The 21,432-nt window shown below is 48.0% G+C and overlaps 1 protein-coding gene across 1 annotated transcript in view; it reads left to right on the top strand.

Moving 5' to 3' along the window:
- The window catches only part of ZNF292 (zinc finger protein 292), a 39,087-nt gene that overhangs the window by 698 nt on the left and 16,957 nt on the right, over nt 1–21,432 (top strand). Inside the window, exon 2 of the mRNA XM_069974721.1 lies at nt 19,561–19,715. Within this exon, the coding sequence (XP_069830822.1) occupies nt 19,561–19,715 (155 nt within the window). The remainder of the gene's footprint in view (nt 1–19,560; nt 19,716–21,432) is intronic.

A 21,432-nucleotide genomic window follows, 5' to 3' on the forward strand; every position in this document is an offset into this window, starting at 1 on the left:
GTCAGCCGGTGCCTGAGCCGCCTCCTGGCTGGGGGAGAGGCCCGGGGCCGCCGGCCATTGTACGTGCAGGGAGCGTGACCTCCCCGGGATCCCCTCGCATCCTCCGTGCATCTCCCCGCCGCCGCTCGGATCCGCCATTGGCCTGGTTTTGTCCCTCGCCGGGCCCTGTAGCGCTATGTGTGATGGGCTCTGCACGGAGGGAGCCGCCGCCTCGCAGCTTTGTATTGTGAGGGGAGACATCGCTGCTCACGCCCCCTCCTCCCTCCTCCATTCAAGTTAGATCCAGTTGCTGCTGCAGCACAGCCTGAGGGGATTAGGGGTTAACTGCCCCCTGCAGATGGGGGGGACTATTGGCAGGCCACCTGTCACTAGTGGCTTCATGGTTCACCTTGCTCCCTATAGTGCTGCACTTGGAACAGGATTGGGCCTGACACTGTTGCCCATAGCAACCAATCCACCTGTCATTTCTTAAACCAGGGATGGGGAACCCTCCGCCTCCAGCTGTTGCAAAACTACAACTCCCATCATGCCTGGACAGCCGAAGGCTGTCCAGGCATGATGGGAGTTGTAGTTTTGCAACAGCTGGAGGGCCGAAGGTTCCTCATCCCTGTCCTTAAAGGGGTTATCCAGTGCTACAAAAACATGGCCACTTTCCCCCTACTGTTGTCTCCAGTTTGGGCGGGATTTTGAAACTCAGTTCCATCGAAGTAAATGGAGCTTAATTGCAAACCGCACCTGAACTATAGACAACAGTAGGGGGGAAAGTGGCCATGTTTTTGTAGCACTGGATAACCCCTTTAAACTGATCTGGTAAAATGAAAGATGGACTCTGGTTGCTATGGGCAACAATGACAAGACTTCGAAAATCTGCTCATGTCAATGCGTCCTTGTTGCCCACAGCAACCATCCAGGGTCAGCATTTAAAGGGAAACGAACAGGTTTATTTGAATGTATGAATCTTCTGGTATTTACCTGTAGTTCATTTAGGGTACTATTACACGGAGCGATAATTGGCCGATTATAGTTCTGTGTAATAAACACAACAATCATCCCATGATCGTTGATATAGGTTTGTACCTATAATTGTCGGCCACCCATCGCACACCGCCGCTACGTGTAATAGGGGTTGCGGCTGACTATTTTCAAAGTAAATACATTACTAGAGATGAGCGAACCTGGAGCATGCTCGAGTCGACCCGAACTTTCGGCATTTGATTAGCGGTGACTGCTGAACTTGGATAAAGCCCTAAGGCTATGTGGAAATCATGGATATAGTCATTGGCTGTTTCCATGTTTTCCAGACAACCTTAGAGCTTTATCCAAGTTCAGCAGCCGCCGCTAATCAAATGCCGAACGATCAGGTTCGGATGGACTCGAACCCAAACCTGATTCGCTCATCTCTAGTTTGGACCTATAATTGTCGGCCACCGATCGCACACCGCTACGTGTAATAGGGCGGTTGCAGCTGACGATTTTCAAAGTTAATACATTACCTATCCATGGGCCAGGGCAAATACATTACCTATCCATGGACCAGGGCTTCTCTTGCGCTCTGCTTCTCCCCGGGTCCCGCACGCTGCAGCTTCACAGTGGCCTGTCTGAGCTGACAGGCCTCTCAGCCAATCACTGGCCAGGACCACCATTAGTAAAAAGCCAAAATTGTAAACTGGGTAGTTTGGTGCGCTGGGGGCATTCCCTGTTTCCTCGGTACTCTGGTCTGCCTGTCTCTTCCACGCCACCTGCCTATGCATATTGCCGGCCAGGCCCCGTACTTGTGTTGTATCTTTGGACAGGGAAAGGATTATTACTGCATTATACGTAAATATGCATAAGTAGGTTGTGTGGAAGGGCCTGGTGGGCAAACTGGGACAGAGGGACAGGGAACACCTTGGATTTTGCAAACTGATTGGGCAGCAAAGGTTATTATTTGAATATGGCCTGCAGGTGCGTACCAGTAGGTTCATATGTACCAACCTGCTGAGGTGCTGCCAGTGTGCATTAAAATTACTGTACCACCAGGCCCAGGCTGAAGCACTGGAGGCGGGCCGACCCACCCTTAATGGGAGGAAACCCCCGCCCCTCTATGATAGGGTTCCATTGATTGTAATGGAGTCACGTCATGGAGGGGCTGGAGTTTCTTCCCACTAAGGGTGGGTCGGCCCGCCTACAGTGCTTCAGCCTAGGCCTGGTGGTAGTCACTTTAAGTGACAGCTCACTAGGTAGCAGGTTCCCTTTACCTAATGTGTCGGATTCGTGGCACACCTCAACACTGCCTTCTCCTCCCACTTATTCATGAGCCAAAGGGAACCTGCTAACTAGTGAACTGCCTTTTAATACGCGCTGTCAGCGCCTCAGGTCGGGTCTGAAAGGCTGCAGTTTGGAGACCCATGACCTACTGTGATGTCTCCCCTGTCTCATCATCCTACTTCCTGAACTCACAACGACAGTAACGTCCCGCACAGCCAATCACTGACCTAGGTGGGATGCTGTTGCGGCCAGTGAATGGCTGAGCGGCCATCACTACCGAGATGTCACATTGGGAGCTGGTAGGTGGGTATGTATATTTCTGTATTAGCCCAGCAACATATAAACATTCTTTATGCCCAGAATACCCTCTTAATACAATGTGATTGGGGAGGGCAGGGCTTTACCTGCAATGTTTTTTTTAATTTTTATTTATTACTAAAGAGTACGAAAACAGTTTGCATGGCGTGACCGAGTGTGTGCTGTTCTTTCCCACCTTGTTGATGAATGTGGTAATTGCTGCATTGAGTAAGGGGGCACACTGGCACATTGTGTAATAATAATAAGGCAGGGGCTACACAATAATCTCCTGCCATTGTGACATGTCATTCTGTAGACTGTAGAGAGAGAGAATATTGCTTTGGTATAATGGGTTACTGTATCCCTGCATCATAGCTCTATGGGGCTTATCGCAAGATATAATAAGTCCTTTTACACCGCCATTTTATTGCCTGTTAATGAGCGTCAACCAATTGTCTACTAATCGGTCAATATTCATTCAAAGGACCATTTAGACAGCCTTGTTGTCAGACGTGAACAGGCGCATGAGGGCTTGTTCATATGTGCGGGCGTTTACTTCCAGTATTGTCAGCAGCACATACTCTGTTTACATGGAGAAATGTGTTTTGCTAACAATGTGTTTTATGTCCTTTTTAAAAGTGCCAAAGCGTAGGGGCCTGCGATCGGCAAATGTTCATATCCCTGTGTAACTTGAAGGGATATTCCAACAATGGGTTAAAAAATATTGCACATATATATAATTTTGCTTACTGGGCGGTTTCGGGAAAAATTAACTTTTCCCCTATCCAGGGAAAAAGTACAAGATCGTGTGGTGTCCCGACCCCTGAACCCTCTGGCGGTTTCTGTATCGGGCCCCAGCTGGCTCTGTTATGAATAGAGCCCCGGGTCCAACATGTGACCTGCAGCTCTATTCATTCCTATGGAGTGTTGGAAAGAGTAGAGTACAGCGCTCTTCCGGCGCACTCGGCTCTTTCCGACACTCCATAGGAATGAATAGAGTCGCGGGTCACATGCCAGACCCATGGCTCTATTCATAACAGCCAGCCGGGGTCCGATACAGAGATCGCTGGGGGGTTCAGGGGTCGGATACTAATTTTCCCCTGAATACCCCTTTAACCCCTTAACGACATCGGGCGTAAACTTACGCCCTCGCGCCCTGGTACTTGGCGCATCAGGGCGTAAATTTACGCCCGATGTTTCCCCGATCGCTGCGTGTTCACACACAGCGGTCGGGGAAGATGGCCTGCTATAAATCATAGCAGGCCATCATAGCTTCTCGGCACGGGGGGTGGTTAACACCCCCCGTGCTTACGATCGCCGCTATAGGCTGATCAATTCAGATCAGCCAATAGCGGCGATCGGAACCTTTCCGGGTCATCGGCGACCCGATGACCCGGAAAAAAATGGCGGTCAGTGCTGTCCGAGGACGGCACCGACCGCCATTACTGTAAAAAGTAGTGGTGATCGCCGTGCCACCGGCCCGATCGCCGTGAACGGCCGGCCGGTACCGGCCGGCCATTCACGGCGATCGGGCCGGTGGCACGGCGATCAGAGTCCCACAATATAGTAAATACCTGCCCTGGACCCCTCAGCTAGGTAGCCGAGGGGTCCAGAGCAGGTATTTGTACATTACTCACCTGTCCCGGGCTCCTGATCGGCGTCTTCCGGGTTCGCGGCGTCCTCGTCTTCGTTCGGGTCTTCGGCTTCTTCCGTGACGTCACGTTGGGCTTCTCTCGGCTATTTTCGGCTCCAGCGTCGGCTTTTTCCGTATTTTGCGCTCTGCTGCCCTCTAGCGGCTGATATGTGTAATACACTTATCAGCAGCTACAGGGATGTTCAGAATGTAGAAATTTTTTTTTTTTTTTTTTTTTCTATTTTCCGCACCCTATCGCCGCTGAGTGTTGATCAGCATCGCACGAAAGTGCGCTGCTAATCAGCAACTCCTCCTTTTTGGCGTAGGGTGTTTTTTTTTTCTATATTCTACTGCCACAGTCTGCTAATAAGTGCCGCACATAAGTGCGGCATTTATCAGCAACTCCTTTGTTGGCGTAGGTTTTTTTTTTATACTTACTGTAAAAAAACACGTAAAAAACACTACATTACACCACACTACATTGAATAAAGTTTGACACTACACCACTACATACCCCATATACTAGTCCCCGTATAAAGATGGCCCCTAGGGTGTTTTCGGCGTCAGACGCATACGTTATTATTGCCTCCGACACCGAAACAGCCAGTAAGGATGAATGGGGGGATCCTTCTTTCCTCCATTCATCCTCATCATCCAGTGACGTGTCTGGGGGTAGCGTAGCGTACGCTGCCCCCCAGACACGTCTTTTCCGCCAGTACCGTCCCAATAAGAGATCACGGTATGGTGTGAAATTCTACAAACTCTGTGAGAGTACCTCAGGGTACACTTACAGATTTAGGGTAGGTGCACACTGCGGAATGGCGAAGGATAACCCTTCGTGCATTCCGCAGCTGGCACCCGCCGGCGGACTGATGCGGGCGCATGTCTCTACCCGTGTCATAGACTCCATTCTATGCACGGGCGGAATCCGTCGTCCGTCCAAAGAATGAACACGTTGGACGGAGAGCGGAATCCGCCCGTGCATAGAATGGAGTCTATGACACGGATGGAGACGTGCGCCTGCATCACTCCGCCGGTGGGTGCCAGCTGTGGAATGCACGAAGGGTTATCTGTCGCGATTCCGCAGTGTGCATGTACCCTTAGAGTGTATGTAGGAAGGGACACCCGAATGCAGCCCCCAGATGCCCCCTCCCCCCCCCCCCCATCCTCGGAGTTAGTGGGAAGATCGTCCGGGAACTGATCTTCCCACTGCTGGATAAAGGTCACCACCTGTACGGGGATAACTTTTATACCAGCACCCCCCCCTCTTCCGGTCCCTCGCTGCCCGAGCTACTGTAGCTTGCGGCACGATGCGAACATATCAGAAACAGTAATAGCGCCCTAATATTTAGCAGCCATGGAGCGGACCCAGCGCTTCTGGATATGAAGGACCCCGTATCGCACCAGGACAACATTTTCCAGGTGACGTCCCCCACACTGGAAAACAGGAGACCCCAGAAGAAGTGCAGAGTGTGGGGTAACAGGGGGATCAGGAAGGACAACATTTTCCAGTGTGACACCTGTCCTGATCCCCCCCGGCCTCTGCATACTGGATCGCTCCAAGGCGCACCACACGTCATTGGGGTTCTACATTATCTAAATTCTGTCCCTTATTCCTATTTCAGGGGTCACGTTGATCCAGGGATTATTCTGATCGCCATTATGGAGTCGGGAAGGAATTTTTCCCCTGTGATGAGGCTACTGTCGTCTGCCTCACGAGGGTTTTTTGCCTTCCTCTGGATCAACACAGGTTGAATTTGATGGACTCCTGTCATTTTCAACCTTATAAACTAATAATTGGCCTAATACCCCCAAATAAATTAGAATTGTCCCTTTTCCCCAGCTAAGTAGGTATGGCCGCCATTCCCATTAGAGGATGCCATGATGCAATTACAAAGCCTCTGTGCGGCCAGGACAGTAGAAACCCCCGACAAGTGACCCCATTCTGGAAACTACACCCGATAAGGAATCTAACAAGTGGGGCAGCGGGGATATGGCCCCCTGGTGACGGCCACATTTGGGACGTGAAAATGAAAAAAATTGTATTTTTTATTTTCTCGGCACATGTTCTACGTAAGTGCCCGTCACCAGTGGGGTACATATGCTCACTGCACCCCTTGTTAGATTCCTTATGGGGTGTAGTTTCCAGAATGGAGTCACTTGTCGGGGGTTTCTACTGTCCTGGCAGCACAGGAGCTTTGTAATTGCGACGTGGCCTCCATCCTCCATTCCAGCCTCTAAATGGCGCTCTGTCCCTTTGGTGACTTGCCCTGTGCCCATATGGCACATTATGCCCACATGTGGGGTATTTTCGTACTCAGGGGAAACTACCCTACACGTTTTGTGTTCATTTTCTTTTTTAACCCCTTGTGGAAATGGAAAAAAATCAAGGCTAGACCAACATTTAGTGTAATTTTTGTAAAATTTTTACTCTAAATCATTAATCTTGTCATGATTTTTTCATTTTCACAAGGGGTTAAAAGATAAAAAAAAAACATTTAATGTGTAGAGCAATTTCCCCTGAGTACGGAAATACCCCACATGTGGACATAAAGCGCCATGCGGGTGCAGGGTAAGCCTCCGAAGGGAAGGAGCGCCATTTGGTTTTTGAAGGCTGGATTTGGATGGAATGGATTTCGAGGGGCCATGTTGCATTCAAAAGGCCCCTGTGTTGCCAAGACAGTTGAAACCCCCCACAACTGACCCCATTATGGAAACTGCACCCCTCAAGGAATGTAATAAGGGGTGTAGTGAGCATATGGACCCCACTGGTGACGGACACAAATGTGGAACAATGTGGCGTGAAAATGAAATATTACATTTTTTACACTATAATGTTGGTTTAGCCTTGAATTTATCATTTTCACAAAGGGTTAAAAGAGGGAAAAAAAACAAAATGTGTAGAGCAATTTCCCCCCCGAGTCCGTAAATACCCCACATGTGGACATAAAGCGCCGTGCGGGTGCAGGGCAAGCCTCCGAAGGGAAGGAGCGCCGTTTCGTTTTTGAAGGCTGGATTTTGAGGGGCCATGTTGCATTCAAAAGGCCCCTGTGTTGCCAAGACAGTTGAAACCCCTCACAAGTGACCCCATTATGGAAACTACACCCCTCAAGGAATGTAACAAGGTGTGTAGTGAGCATATAAACCCCACTGGTGATGGGCACAAATGTGGAACAATGTGGCGTGAAAATGAAATATTACATTTTTTACACTATAATGTTGGTTTAGCCTTGAATTTATCATTTTCACAAGGGGTTAAAAGAGAAAAAAACACACAATATGTGTAGAGCAATTTCCCCCGAGTCCGTAAATACCCCACATGTGGACATAAAGCGCCATGTGGATGCAGGGCAAGCCTCCGAAGGGAAGGAGCGCCATTTGGATTTTGGAGGTTGGATTTGGCTAGAATGGATGATGAACGCCATGTCGCATTTACAGAGCCCTCGTGCTGCCAAGACAGTGGAAACCCCCCCACAAGTGACCCCATTCTGGAAACTGCACCCCTCAGGGAATCTAACAAGGGGTGCAGTGAGGATATGGACCCCTTGATGACGGGCACATTTGTGCCATGAAAGTGAAAAAATGAAATTTTTCCCTTTCACGTCACATTGTTCCACATTTGTGCCCATCACCAGTGGGGTCCATATGCTCACTGCACCCCTTGTTAGATTCCTTGAGGGGTGTAGTTTCCAGAATGGAGTCACTTGTGGGGGGTTTCCAGTGTCTTGGCAGCACGAGGGCTCTGTAAATACGACATGGCCCTTGAAATCCTTTTCAGTGAAATTCAGCTTCCAAAAGCCAATTGGCGCTCCTTCCCTTTGGAGGCTCGTCCTGCGCCCCCTTGGCACTCTATCGCCACATGTGGGGTATTTCCGTACTCGGGAGAAACTGCGCTACACATTTTTTGTCTTTGTTTGCCTCTTATCCCTTTAAGAAAATGAAAAATTGAAGGCTAGAACAACGTTTTAGTGTAAAAAATAAATTTTTCTTTTTTCACGCCATATTGTTCGGAAAATCTGTGAAGCACCTATGGGGTCCAGATGCTCACCGCACCCCTTGTTACATTCCTTGAGGGGTGTAGTTTTCTAAATGGTGTCCCTTTAGGGGTGTTTTTTAGGTTTTGGCACCCCAGAGCCTCTGCCAACCTGAAGTGGTACAGTCAAAAATGACCAAATATAATGGAGGCGTTGAAATTCACTAGGCGCTCCTTTATATCTGAGGCTTGTGGTTGCGTCAAATAGCGCAATAGGGTCACATATGGGGTATTTCTATAAACTGCAGAAACGGGACAATAATTATTGGGGTGCATTTCTCTGGTAATAGGTTTATAATTATGAAAAATATTGGATTACAATAAAATCTCTGCACAGAAAATTAAAATTTTCAAATTCCTTACACACTTAGCTTTTATTTCTGTGACTCCCCTAAAGGGTTAAAACACTTTCTGGATATGCTTTTGCAGAGTTTGGGGGGTGCAGTTTCTGAAATGGGGTGCTTTGTGGGGCTTTCTAACATACAGGCCCCTCAAATACACTTTAAACCTGAACAGGTCCCTAAAAATATCTGATTTTGAAATTTTACTGGAAATTTGGAAATTTGCTGCTAATGTTTTAAGCTCCCTATTGTCTAAAAAAAATGAAAGATAGTTTAATAAATGCCGCCAACATAAAGTAGACATGTTGCTAATGCTATTTAATATATAATTTATGTGGTATAACCACTTTCTGTATACGCAAAAAAGTTTCAAAGTTGGAAAAATGCATTTTTTCACATTATTTGGGTTTTTTTCATAAAGATTTGTTATGAGTATCGACTCCAATTTACCAGAAATGTAAAGTACAATATGTCACGAGAAAACAATCTCAGAATCAGCCGGATAGGTAAAAGCATCCCGAAGTTATTAATGAATAAAGTGACACTGGTCATATTCATAAAATTTGTCTCTGTCATTAAGGCCTTTTCAGGCTCTGTCCTTAAGGGGTTAAAGGGGTTATCCAGTGCTACAAAAACATGCCCACTTACTTCCAGAGACAGCACCACTATTGTCTCCAGTTTGGGTGGAGTTTTGCAACTAAGGGTCCTATTCCATGGAGAAATCATCGGCCGATTATCACTCCATGGAATTGAGACAATGATCAGCCGGTGATCGTGTCATCGGCTGATCATTTATTTAGGTTCAAACCTAAAATCATCGGGCATCGCTGCATGGAATAGCAATGCGCGGCAGGCGACCGACGATTTCACAAGCACCATACATTACCTAACCATGTTGCAGGTCTTCTCCTGCGCTCCTTCATCCTCCCGGTCCCGCGTGCAGCAGCAGCTTTGGTGCGGCCGGTCTTAGCTGACAGACCGCTCAGCCAATCACTGACCAGGACCACCACGGCCAGTGATTGTCTAAGCGGTCTGTCAGCTCAGACAGGCCGCACTGAAGCTGCTGCTGCACGTGGGATCGGGAGAAGGAGCGCAGGAGAAGACCTGCAACATCCTTAGGTAAAGTATGGTGTTTTAACAAGGGCTGCAAGGACATCGGTAACGATGTCCCTGCAGCCCTCGCTAAACAATTATCGGGCCGTGTTATAGGCCCATTAAACGAGCGCCGATCTAGCAGATCGGTGATCGTTTACATTATTGATCGAGCCCCCATAGGCTCGTGGAAAAGTACCCTTAGGGTCCATTTACACAGAAAGATTATCTGACAGATTATCTGCCAAAGATTTGAAGCCAAAGCCAGGAATGGATTTGAAAAGAGGAGAAATCTCAGACATTCCTTTATGAGCTGATCTCTGTTTATAGTCTGTTTCTGGTTTTGGCTTCAAATCTTTGGCAGGTAATCTGTCAGATAATCTTTCTGTGTAAATGAACCCTTAGGGCCCTATTACACAAACAGATCATCTGTCAGATTTTTTTGAGCCAAAGCCAGGAATGGACTATAAACAGAGAACAGGTCATAAAGGAAAGACTGAGATTTCTCCTCTTTTCAAATCCATTTCTGGCTTTGGCTCAAAAAAAATTCGTCAGATAATCTGTTGGTGTAATAGGGCCCTTGGTTCCATCGAAGTGAGTGGAGCTTAAAGCGACTCTGTGTTCCCGAATCCTGCCTGGGGGCACACCTAGTGAAGAGGATGGGGAGGCGGTTCAATCCTACAGCCAGAGCATTGGTCCACTCCTGTCCAGCTGGACCCTTTGCATAGAGCAGGGATGGGGAACCTTTGTCCCTTCAGCTGTTGCAAAACTACAATTCCCATCATGGCTGGACAGTCAAAGCTAAAGCGTTGGCTGTCCAGGCATAATGAGACTTGTAGTTTTACAACAGCTGGAGTGAAGAAGGTTCCCCATCCCTGGCATAGAGAATAAACTGCACGGAAACAGCGCCAAAGATAAAGGAAAGAAATCACCAAGTGATGAGGAGGATGGGGAGGCGGTGCAATCCTACAGCCAGTGCACCGGTCCGCCCCCGGCCAGCTGGACCCTTAGCATAGAGCAGGGATGGGTAACCTTCAGTCCTTCAGCTGTTGCAAAACTACAATTCCTAGGGCGGACACACACTCTAGGCCACGCCAAATTTGACACAGGGCTGCAAGTTTAAAAGTTGTTTTTTTAAGGCAATAACTGCATCAGCTGCTGAATGGACCCCAGGAGACAGACCTTGGATTAAAAACAACTATCCGAAGGTACAAGAGGTTTGGGGGGGGGGGCAGATTATGGGTAAAGAGTCGCTTTAATTGCAAACCACACCTGAACTAGAAACAAGAGTGGGGCTGTCTCTGGAAGAAAGTGGCCATGTTTTTGTAAAGCTGGTTAGCACCCTTTAATAGTCTACTCTAAATCTGAAACCACCGAAAACATATTTGTTTGTGAGTCTCATGTCAGAAAATCGCTGTGCTTCCTGTTTGAAGAATTGCTCAGTACTACAATTCCCAAAATGCATTGCTTTCACTCAGTTGTTCATTACAGTCCTTTCACCCTGCGAACTCCTGTCAGCTCCCCACCCAAAGGTTTCTCTACAGGGCAGAAACTTTTTACACTGCAAGTCCGCTAAAGCTGCTGTTTTCATTTCCTTCCCCTCTGCTTGTGGCATTGTTAAGCACAAGGCACCATGCTGTAAGCACATCACCCAATAAAGTTATGTATGTATGCATAAATGACTTGTAGATGGTGATGTAGTCCTGAGGGGTTGGTCGGAGGGGATGACAACACCCTGGGGGAGGTGGGTACTAAGAGGCTAGATCCAGCCAAGCCTCATGAAAAAGCAGAGGAGGATGTGTTGTCTCAGAGAGAAAGAGGGAAGGGGTGCGGGGGGGATGCACAATTTTCTGTCTTCATTATATTAAGCAAAACATGCATCTGCAATTAGAGATAACACTATATATATTAGTGATATGTCTTTTTGTACCGCAGTGCATCAGGGGCCTACGAACAAAAGCCAATCAGTGAGATCTGTTCAGACCATGTAAAATGGTCTCTTAAAGGGAAGCTTTCAGTAGGTTAGAAGAGTCTAACCTGCTAATATGTCCCTATAGCGCATGGGGCGGTAAGGATGAAGATAAGTTTCTTTCCTTTATCTTTGGCGCTGTTTCAGTGCAGTTTATTCTCTATGCCAGGGATGGGGAACCTTCTTCACTCCAGCTGTTGTAAAACTACAATTCCCATTATGCCTGGATAGCCAACGTTTTAGCTTTGACTGTCCAGCCATGATGGGAATTGTAGTTTTGCAACAGCTACAGGGCCAAAGGTTCCCCATCCCTGCTGTATGCTAAGGGTCCAGCTGGACAGGGGCGGACCGATGCACTGGCTGTAGTCGCGCCCCCAGTGCGCCAAAATGCCTCATAAGCATAGGGAATAAACTGCTAATATCACACACAAATTTCAGAGGATGAAGGTAAGAAACTTGCCGTTATGCTCAGCGTCCTGTGCACTATAGCAAGGGAGAGAAAAAGAAGAAAGCGGGCACCGGCGCCTCATGTGATACCTCAATACACCAAGGATAAGGATTATGTGAGAAGGTGCTCACCTGGATGCCACGTGTGCATATCACCCCTCAACAGGGTACAAATCTGAATCCAGGGTCTTGTTTGGTGACAGTCCACTGTATAGGGGCCTACTACCTCTAGGGATTGCTAAGCTGACTGTACCAAAAACACAGGATACTCCCAAAATAATGGGGCCCGTGGAGAGAATAAGTGAATAAAATAAAAAGGAATTAAGGTACTCACGGTCAGCGCTGTCCACATAGAGAAGTGGCCGAAAGATTTATAGGTCAGTATCTACTACAGCCATGTGTAATGCTTTACTGCTGATGTTGTGAGTGTCAGGACGCTACTTCCATGAGGCAGCTCCTCATCACAACATCAGCAGTGAAGCATTACACATGGCTGTAGTAGATACTGACCTATAAATCTTTCGGCCACTTCTCTATGTGGACAGCGCTGACCGTGAGTACCTTAATTCCTTTTTATTTTATTTTCCTGTGCACTATAGGGACATATCAGCAGGTTAGATTCTTCTAGTGCTGCGTTTACACGTAACGATAATTGGCCCGATCGTACGATTAACTATGTCGGAGTAACGTTTTTTTTTTCATAACGAGCAGCGTTTAGATGGTACGATATATCGTACGGAAAATTCGTTGTGCGATCGTTTTGCGAACGCTTAAGCCTATCTCACACATTGGTTAAATCGGCAAACGACTGTTCACACGGAACGATTTGCGAATTTTTTGCGAACGACGAACGTCGTATGACCGTTCGCTGCGTTTACACGTATGATTATCGTTCGAATTTGATCGTTATCGCGCAAATTCGTACGATAATCGTTACGTGTATAACGCATCATAACTTGCTGATATTTCCCTTTACACCTTCAGTAAGCAGCAGCTAAATGATCATTTGGCTCCTCTCTCCCATTTGACCCCGTCCTTCCTATACACAATAAACGTTTGGCACTGCCGAGCGCTCCTTTGTTCTCAATGTGGAGGTTTAAGCCACGGCTTGGCTCTCCCAGAACAAAGAGGGGCGCAGGTGTTTCTCAGTCGTGCCCTATCCCTATCTCCAGCAACCTTATCGGTCAGTGGATGGTTGGGAGAGCCCCACACACCTTATATTGAGGGGCGGGGGCTGCTGACACAGCTATTGCTATAGGAAATATTCCAAGGTCCACTGTTCTGGGGAAGCGAGCGCAGACCTGTCAGTTCAGTGCTCCCTTTCCGCTTGTTCCCTGCTTGCTGCCTGTGCTATTACATGTACACACAGCGGGAGGGGCCACCCGTACGGTCCACCTGGCCCATACACGGAGCGACGTGCAGCAGACTGATTGTGATTTTTCAACACTTTGAAAGACCACAGTATCTGCTGATCATTGCCTTTCAACATGTGCTATTACACTAAACGATTATCGCCCAGAGGGGTCACTAAATTGGCCAAGTAAGGACGATAATCATTCAGTGTAATAGGGTCTCTATATCGACTGATAACCAGACCTCTTACACAGAGCAGTAATTGGAAACGTGCGTTCCAACAAACATGGGTTCGGCCACACAGAAGTTTGGCTACCCTGAAGGCGTGTTTTTTTTATTTTTTTTTATTTTATATTTATTTCTATCTATATGTATATCTATCTATCTATATCTCTTGCATGTTTGCTGGGAATATTTTCTAATACTAGAAATGTATTAAGTTTATGAGAGGAATTGGCTTTTTAGAAATGTCTGTAGCGCATATAGGATAAGCTTCAGGGTGAAGGTCTATAGGTCTGTTGTGAGTATAAACGTTGGAGAAAACACTGGGGCATGTCGGCAAGAACTCTTGTCTCTTTGTCACAGCTATGGGTGTTACGATTCCAGAAGTTTTGAGTTTGATACTGATACCCACTTTTTCATTTCGATACTGAATACCAATTTGATACTTAATGAAAGTTTGTAAATACAAATATAATGCTTTTTCCCCGCCCGGTCTGCGGGTATGATGCCCTCCCCTAGACTGCAGGTGGTTTTTTGCGCCGTGATCTGTACCACATTTTTACTTACGTGACTTCTGCCTTCAGGATTTTCTGATACATCCCAAGATACATCCCAAGATTGATCACTTCAAACATACCTGTAGTTAGTATAGCATACCTCCTTGTGGACTGCAACTGCGGGATCGTGGTCTGCAGTCATTAGCAGTGGGGGCCCTGCCACATATAGGAGCCGGCTGGCTATGAAGCGGCTCAGGAGGGGTTAAAGGGGTATTCCCATCAAAATTATTTTTGCATTAATACGCTGCCCACCCATAGCTTTCCATCTTTCCAATATAAAGTTATTATGGATTCTGCACAGTTTTGCTGTTATCCAGCTGCATTGACCCCCACGGATTGCATAGAATCATCAGACCTCAGTCCACTCCGACATGCTCCCTGCTCCTGGCCCCCACCCTCCGTGTCGGCATCACGTGTCCTCAGTCCCAGCACAGTGACTGAGAACACTGATGGGGTGGCTGCTGATACAGACGGAGACAGTGATCAGCGCAGCTGTGACTATCTCCCTCTCTAACAGCAGCCATCCGGTCACCCCCAGCCCAGAGCTCACCCTGTGTCCAGAGCCTCCCGGCAGCACTCGCCCACAGCACACAGCCCCCCGCCCCTCAACCAACCGCCCCCCCATCACCCGTGGCATCCCTCACTCACTCGCAGCATAGCCTCCGCACTCACCTGCGGCAGCCCCCCCCCCCCCCCCCCCCCGCCCGTGGCAAGCTCCGCCCCCCGCGATCGCCCATGGCAAGCTCTGCCCCCCGCAATTGCCTGCGACTAACTCCGCCCCCAGCAATTGCCTGCGACTAGCTCCGCCCCCTGCAATCGCCCGCGACTAATGGGGGTTTTACACGGAGTGATAATTCGCCCAATCGCACGATTAACGATTTTGAATGAACGATTTTTTATTTTTTTTTATAACCATCGGCGTTTACACGGAACGATACATCGTACGGAATATTCGTTTTGTGATCGCTTAAGCCTATCTCACACAAAGGGGAAATCGTTGAAAGAATGTTTACACTGAACAATCAGCGAATTTTTTGCGAACGATCAACGACGATTTGAGAACTTGTTGAAAGATCAAAATGAACGATTTCTCGCTCCTCGCTTGATCGTTCGCTGCGTTTACACGTACGATTATCGAACGATCTGGCAAATTCGAACTATACATCGTTCCGTGTAAAACCACCATAATTCCGCCCCTCGCAATCGCCCGCATCACTGCCAACTCAGCTCTGCTACGCCGGCGTCCCCGCCAACTCAGCTCTGCTACGCCGGCGTCCCCGCCAACTCAGCTCTGCTACGCCGGCGTCCCCGCCAACTCAGCTCTGCTACGCCGGCGTCCCCGCCAACTCAGCTCTGCTACGCCGGCGTCCCCGCCAACTCAGCTCTGCTACGCCGGCGTCCCCGCCAACTCAGCTCTGCTACGCCGGCGTCCCCGCCAACTCAGCTCTGCTACGCCGGCGTCCCCGCCAACTCAGCTCTGCTACGCCGGCGTCCCCGCCAACTCAGCTCTGCTACGCCGGCGTCCCCGCCAACTCAGCTCTGCTACGCCGGCGTCCCCGCCAACTCAGCTCTGCTACGCCGGCGTCCCCGCCAACTCAGCTCTGCTACGCCGGCGTCCCCGCCAACTCAGCTCTGCTACTTCACCATCATCAGGCAGAACAATTGCATGATGGGAAATGTAGTTTCCTATCTTGGATATAGACCATGTTTTAGAAAAAGTTGTAACTCAGGAACGGCAGCAGCTAGGGAGACGGCTCAAAATACTCAGGGGGACTTGGTGAATAAGACCAGCTAGGTTTGGGAGCATTTCGTTTTTTTTTTTTAGCTCTTGGGGGGAATGCCCCTTTAAATGCCGCTGTCACAACTGACCACATGTACACAGTAAAATAGCTGGCACAAGCGATTGCTTGGTGGGCGGCTGAAGGGGTGATGCTAGGGGCAGAGGGCGACACACAGAGAACATGGCCGGCGCTCAGCTAGCTGCCCGCAGTGTTCTCTGCACTATATGTTAGCACTTTATGTGCTATTACGCAGCTTAACTTAAAATATCGAACACCAGAAAATCCTTGTACCAAACCTGTTATTTTGCCAGAGTATTGATATTTTGGTGCATCACTAGTCACAGCTAGGTATTGCTCTAGCCTCCACATACAATTTTTTTTTCCCCCTTTAACCAACCATTCACATGTTGTGGGAAAATTTGCTGAAAATCTGTGGAGAAATTGATTTCACAGTCCACCAAAAATCCACAGGGAAATTGCATTGTTGCAAATATTTGTACAGATATGCTACAGGTCCATGCAAATTGTCTGCCAAAAACATTACAGTAGAATCTTGTTGACCTTGAAGTATAAAGAATGTGAATGGATATATTGTATTAGAATTGTAATGATGCAGTGTGAATTGAGTGTTAATGCATACACGGATTAAAGCGTAACTGTCATTTTTCTGAAAACAATAAATATCAACAGTACAAGCGATTTTAAGAAACTCTGTAATAGGTTTTATGTATTAAAAGAGTTTCCTTCTGTACTGAAAAAGCAATCTCCCAGCCTCCCCCCTCACATCAGATGAAGCAGGATTTCTGTCTCCATTATGTGGCTATGGAGAGGGGAGGGGCTGTTAGGAGTGACTGAGCACGGAGCAGTCCTGCACAGCACAACGCCCTGCAATCTTCTCTCAGTAAGTTCATAGATAAGCACTGACCTTTCTGACCCCAGAATCCTGTGTTTTAGCTGCCCAGAGAGTCTACAAACAGCTGACCTTCATGTCACCTCTTCCTGCTCACTCATCTCCCGCAGCCCCTCCCCCCTTCATAGGCTTACAATGGAGAGAGCAGAGCCCGTCTTCACTGGCTTCTCTGTAATGAAGACGTGTTTGCCTGATAATGCACAGATAAGAAGTCAGGGGGGAGGCTGGGAGATTGCTTCTTGAGTACAGAAGGAGGCTTTTTTGGCTGATGAAACCTATTACAGAGTTTCTTAAAATCGTTTATACTACTGATTTCTGCAATAAAAAAAAAACATGACAGTTACGCTTTAAGGGTACAAACACACACACACCAAATACGCAGCAGATCTGATGGTGCAGATTTGATGCTGTGTTCAGTTATTTAGATCTAATCTGCTGCGTATCTGTTGCGTATTGCAGCAGAAAATACGCTGCGTACATGGTGTGTGTGTTTGTAGCCTTAAGGTCGATCTGTAGTATTTTTTTTTTTTTTTATTATTTTTTTTACGGAAATGTTTATTATGCAGAGAGCTTGCTACCTGCCAACCAGTCATAGTATGAGAATTGCTCTGGGCTTTGTGAGCAGTGATGCAAGGGGTCAGACCTACTCTTTTTTTTAGGCTAGTTAGACATATGTCACGTTACACACCAAAAAGGCATGCCTACCACTAACAGAAATATGTTTTGCAATTCAACTGTGGTGCTTCCCGCCCCTTCTTCCCCCCCCCCCCCCCCCAAATAAACCTCCCACACGTAATGTAGGCATAAGATACTTTACATGGCCACATTATAGGCATCAAATGTGTCTACACAGAATGCATGCCCTATGTTGCATTTAAATGTGTGCGCAAACAATATAGCAATTGTTTGTGCAGCATGGCCGCTTGCTTAACCGCGGCATGTAAGGGCACGACAAACTAGCGCTGATCGGTGCTCGTTTGCGCCCATGTAAAAGGGCTACTATTTTACCACCCTATTTTTCCCTAAAGTTCCCACCCATCTGACTATTAAAGGACAACTCCCACGAAATTTTTTTTAGCTTATTTAACACACATTACAAAGTTATATAACTTTGTAATGTGGTTAAATACCCGGTCTGGCCCCCTTCCCCCACTTTCGCACCCCCGACCCCCCCCTCCCGGAAGTTAAAGAATATATACATTACCTATTACGATCGTCACGGTCCTCTTCTCCCGGGCGGCATCTGGTGACGACTATGTCAGAGCCGGGGGGCGGTCCGTGTCTTCTTCCTCCTCGGCGTCTTCATTGAGAGTGAATGGGACGGAAAAGGCTGCTGGTGCACATGCGCACCAGCAGCCTTTTCATTGGCTGGAGCGCATCACATGGCTTCCAGCTTCGTCAGCCCTGATTGGCTGAGGTTGCTGGAAGCCATGTGATGCGCTCCAGCCAATGAAAAGGCTGCCGGTGCGCAAGCGCACTGGCAGCCTTTTCCATCCCCAGGACCCGGAAATCAGAGACATCGCTGGAAGGCGGTGACGGCGGGCGAATGGAGTGGCGATCGTCACTGGAGGGATGGTGAGTATGGTGTCTGTGTGTGTCTGTGTGTTTTTTTTTGGGGGGGGTCCCGCGGGAGTTGTCCTTTAAGTCACTGACATAGTCAGTTAAATAAATAAACCCCCATATTTCTAGCCAACAGGGGAGGTATAGCAAGAAGGAAAAGCACTGTTTGGATCGGGGCCCTGCATGATTGATGTACAAGGTTCTGCATATCCATCATGTGGGGGGTAGAAAAGGAGGCATGCATGCTGCAGCCCAGGTAGACACCAACAACTCTTGAGCACCGTTGATATCAAGGGCCACATGCATCCTGCAAGAGCACTGCACATGCACTGAGTGGCTGAAGCCTAAGGCTGGATTCTGAAGGAAGGAGTGGTAAAATGTAGCGTAGCATTGTGCCACGCTCTGCCACGTGTCCTTTTTGACGCTTCTTTACTAAAAGAAAATAAAGAGTGCGCTAATTCTCCTCCACGAACAGCTATACAAAAGGTACTACAGGGGAGCTGTCATCTGTATCTCGCTGTCAGCACTGTGAGTCGGAGCAGAGTACTGACAGATTCACTAAAAGGACACCTGTCACCCCCCGTGCCTGGGTGACAGGCTCCCAACCCCCCGTTACAGCCCCCTATACTTACGTGATCCCGCCGGGTCCCGCATCCTGAGCCGGCCGGGTCCCGGAGATATCAGCTCCCGAAGCCCGGCGCGCGCGCTGACAGCAGAGTCAGACGCCCATAGAGAATGAATGGGGAGTCCGATGCTCCGTCATTCTCTATGGGCATCGGACTCCTCTCTCAGCGCGCGCGCCGGGCTTCGGGAGCTGATATCTCCGGGACCCGGCCGGCTCAGGAAGCGGGACCCGGCGGGATCACGTAAGTATAGGGGGATCCAACAAGGGATCGGGAGCCTGTCACCCCGGCATGGGGGGTGACAGGTCCTCTTTAAGAATCAGAACAAGTCTCAGAAATGGGACTGAAATGGGTGTGATCTAACTTTTTGACTTGTCTGGACAACATGTAAGAACTTTTTACAAATGACACTAACCCTTCAAACACTTTAGGATGTCGTTAAATTTGTATTGTCTGCCTGTACATTGTTCTAACTGCGCGCTCCTGTTTAAACAGACTCTCCTTGAGTATGCTGAAAAATGGAAAGCTTCTGAAGATTGTCTGCCCTTGTTGGAAGTGTACACAGTGGCCATCCAAAGTTACTCCAATGCCAGACCATACCTTACCTCGCAGTGTGAAAATGTCAGCTTAGTACTTGAGCGGCTAGCTTTGTAAGTATTTAAGTATTACTCTTTTAACGTCTCTTATTTTCTTCTTAAGGTCAACTCTAATATGATGAGCACCTGGTCTTTCGTCTACAAAATGCGATCCCATGTAAATAGTTTATAGTATCCTATCTTAACGTTTTTCGTTCAATTTTCCGTATGTGCAGACGGATTGAAGGAGTACAGGTATGTTCACACTGAGTTAGAGTGGGGAATTCCGCGGCAGAGATCTCTATGCTGTGGAATCCCGCTTGCCTCAATGTCCCACAGTGTCTCTTATGGGAGGACTCGAGCGACATAGAGACACTGTGGGACATTGAGACAAGCGGGATTCCGCCGCTTTTACTCAGTGTGAACGTACCCTAATGGTGCGTTCACACCTACAGGATCTGCAGCTGATTTTCTGCAGCAGATTTCATTTAAATAACTGAACACAGCATAAAATCTGCTGCAGATCTGCTGCAGATCCTGTAGGTGTGAACGCACCCTAAAGCAGAAATCAGAATCATCTGTAGACTGCAGTTTATTCTGTTAGGAAAATGTTGCAATAAAAAGAGTAAAATCTGCATATGAATAAATATTTGCAGTTTAACGATTCTGTTATGCCCTGATGCACCCTTATTAAAACACTTTCCATGTACAAATTACAGAATATAATAGTATTACAGAATATAAAGTAAGGTGAAGCTTACATCACAGTTATGCCCTCTGCGGCATGGATACATAATATTAGTTGCATGCCAAAGTATGTGTGCAGGCACAGGACCCATTCAATGGTCTGAGTGTGGTCAACGAATGACCACATTTGGGTAATTTTTGGACTCAAAGTACAGTAAACCATGTTTTTAAAGTCCCTGTGATGATGCCATTGAAATTAAAGAGGCCTGTGCCTGTCCCCCTTGACATTGTGATGTGTATAAAAACAACCAATGTAATGGGCTATGGATTACTAGAAGAATAGAGATTGGGCAATTTAGAATTTGCTGGAAAATGCTGGATTTTTGGGAGGATAAACTTGTTTGCGTTAGTTAGAGGGGCTTCATTCCTGAGGAAATGCTGTACCAGGAGGGTGTGGTAAATGCTGAGACAGTCCCACAGGTCTAAGTGAGTTAAGGGTAGTTTCACACCTACTTGATCCGCAGCGCATCTCACGCTGGAGATTCGCAGCGGATCCAGTACCATTCACCCTTATGATAGCACATGCTTGCAGCGGGATTGACATCCCGCTGAGAGTATGTGCATTAACCCCCTGCCGCCCACAATGCAGTCCTGCCGCCCGCATCCCCGCCCCCATCAGCCCCGGTGCCTGCAGCCCGCATTCATTACCTGCTCGGCGGCGCGGCTGCAGAGAGGCTCCGGTCCCGCTCAGCGCACACTGATCGGCTGAGCGGGGCTCATGTGTGGGCGGGAGCAGGATGGGGGCGGCGGGGCTGCGTTGTGGGCGACAGGGGGTTAAAGCACATACAGCGGGATGTCAATCCCGCTGCAAGTATGTGCTATCATAAGGGTGAATGGTACTGGATCCGCAGCGAATCTCGCTGCGAATTCGCAGCGTGAGATCCGCTGCGGATCCGATAGGTGTGAAACTACCCTTAAGCAATTATTGTAGAGGAGCAGTGATCCAGGATCACCTATACCCAAAGTCAACCCTGTCATTCTCATCTGGTCGTAGAGGTTCATATAAACTCTTTAAAATATGGCTCTTTAAAGGGTTTGGGAGAAT

This window comes from Dendropsophus ebraccatus, chromosome 6 (genome assembly GCF_027789765.1).
Source record: "Dendropsophus ebraccatus isolate aDenEbr1 chromosome 6, aDenEbr1.pat, whole genome shotgun sequence".
Classification (NCBI taxonomy): Eukaryota; Metazoa; Chordata; class Amphibia; order Anura; family Hylidae; genus Dendropsophus; species Dendropsophus ebraccatus.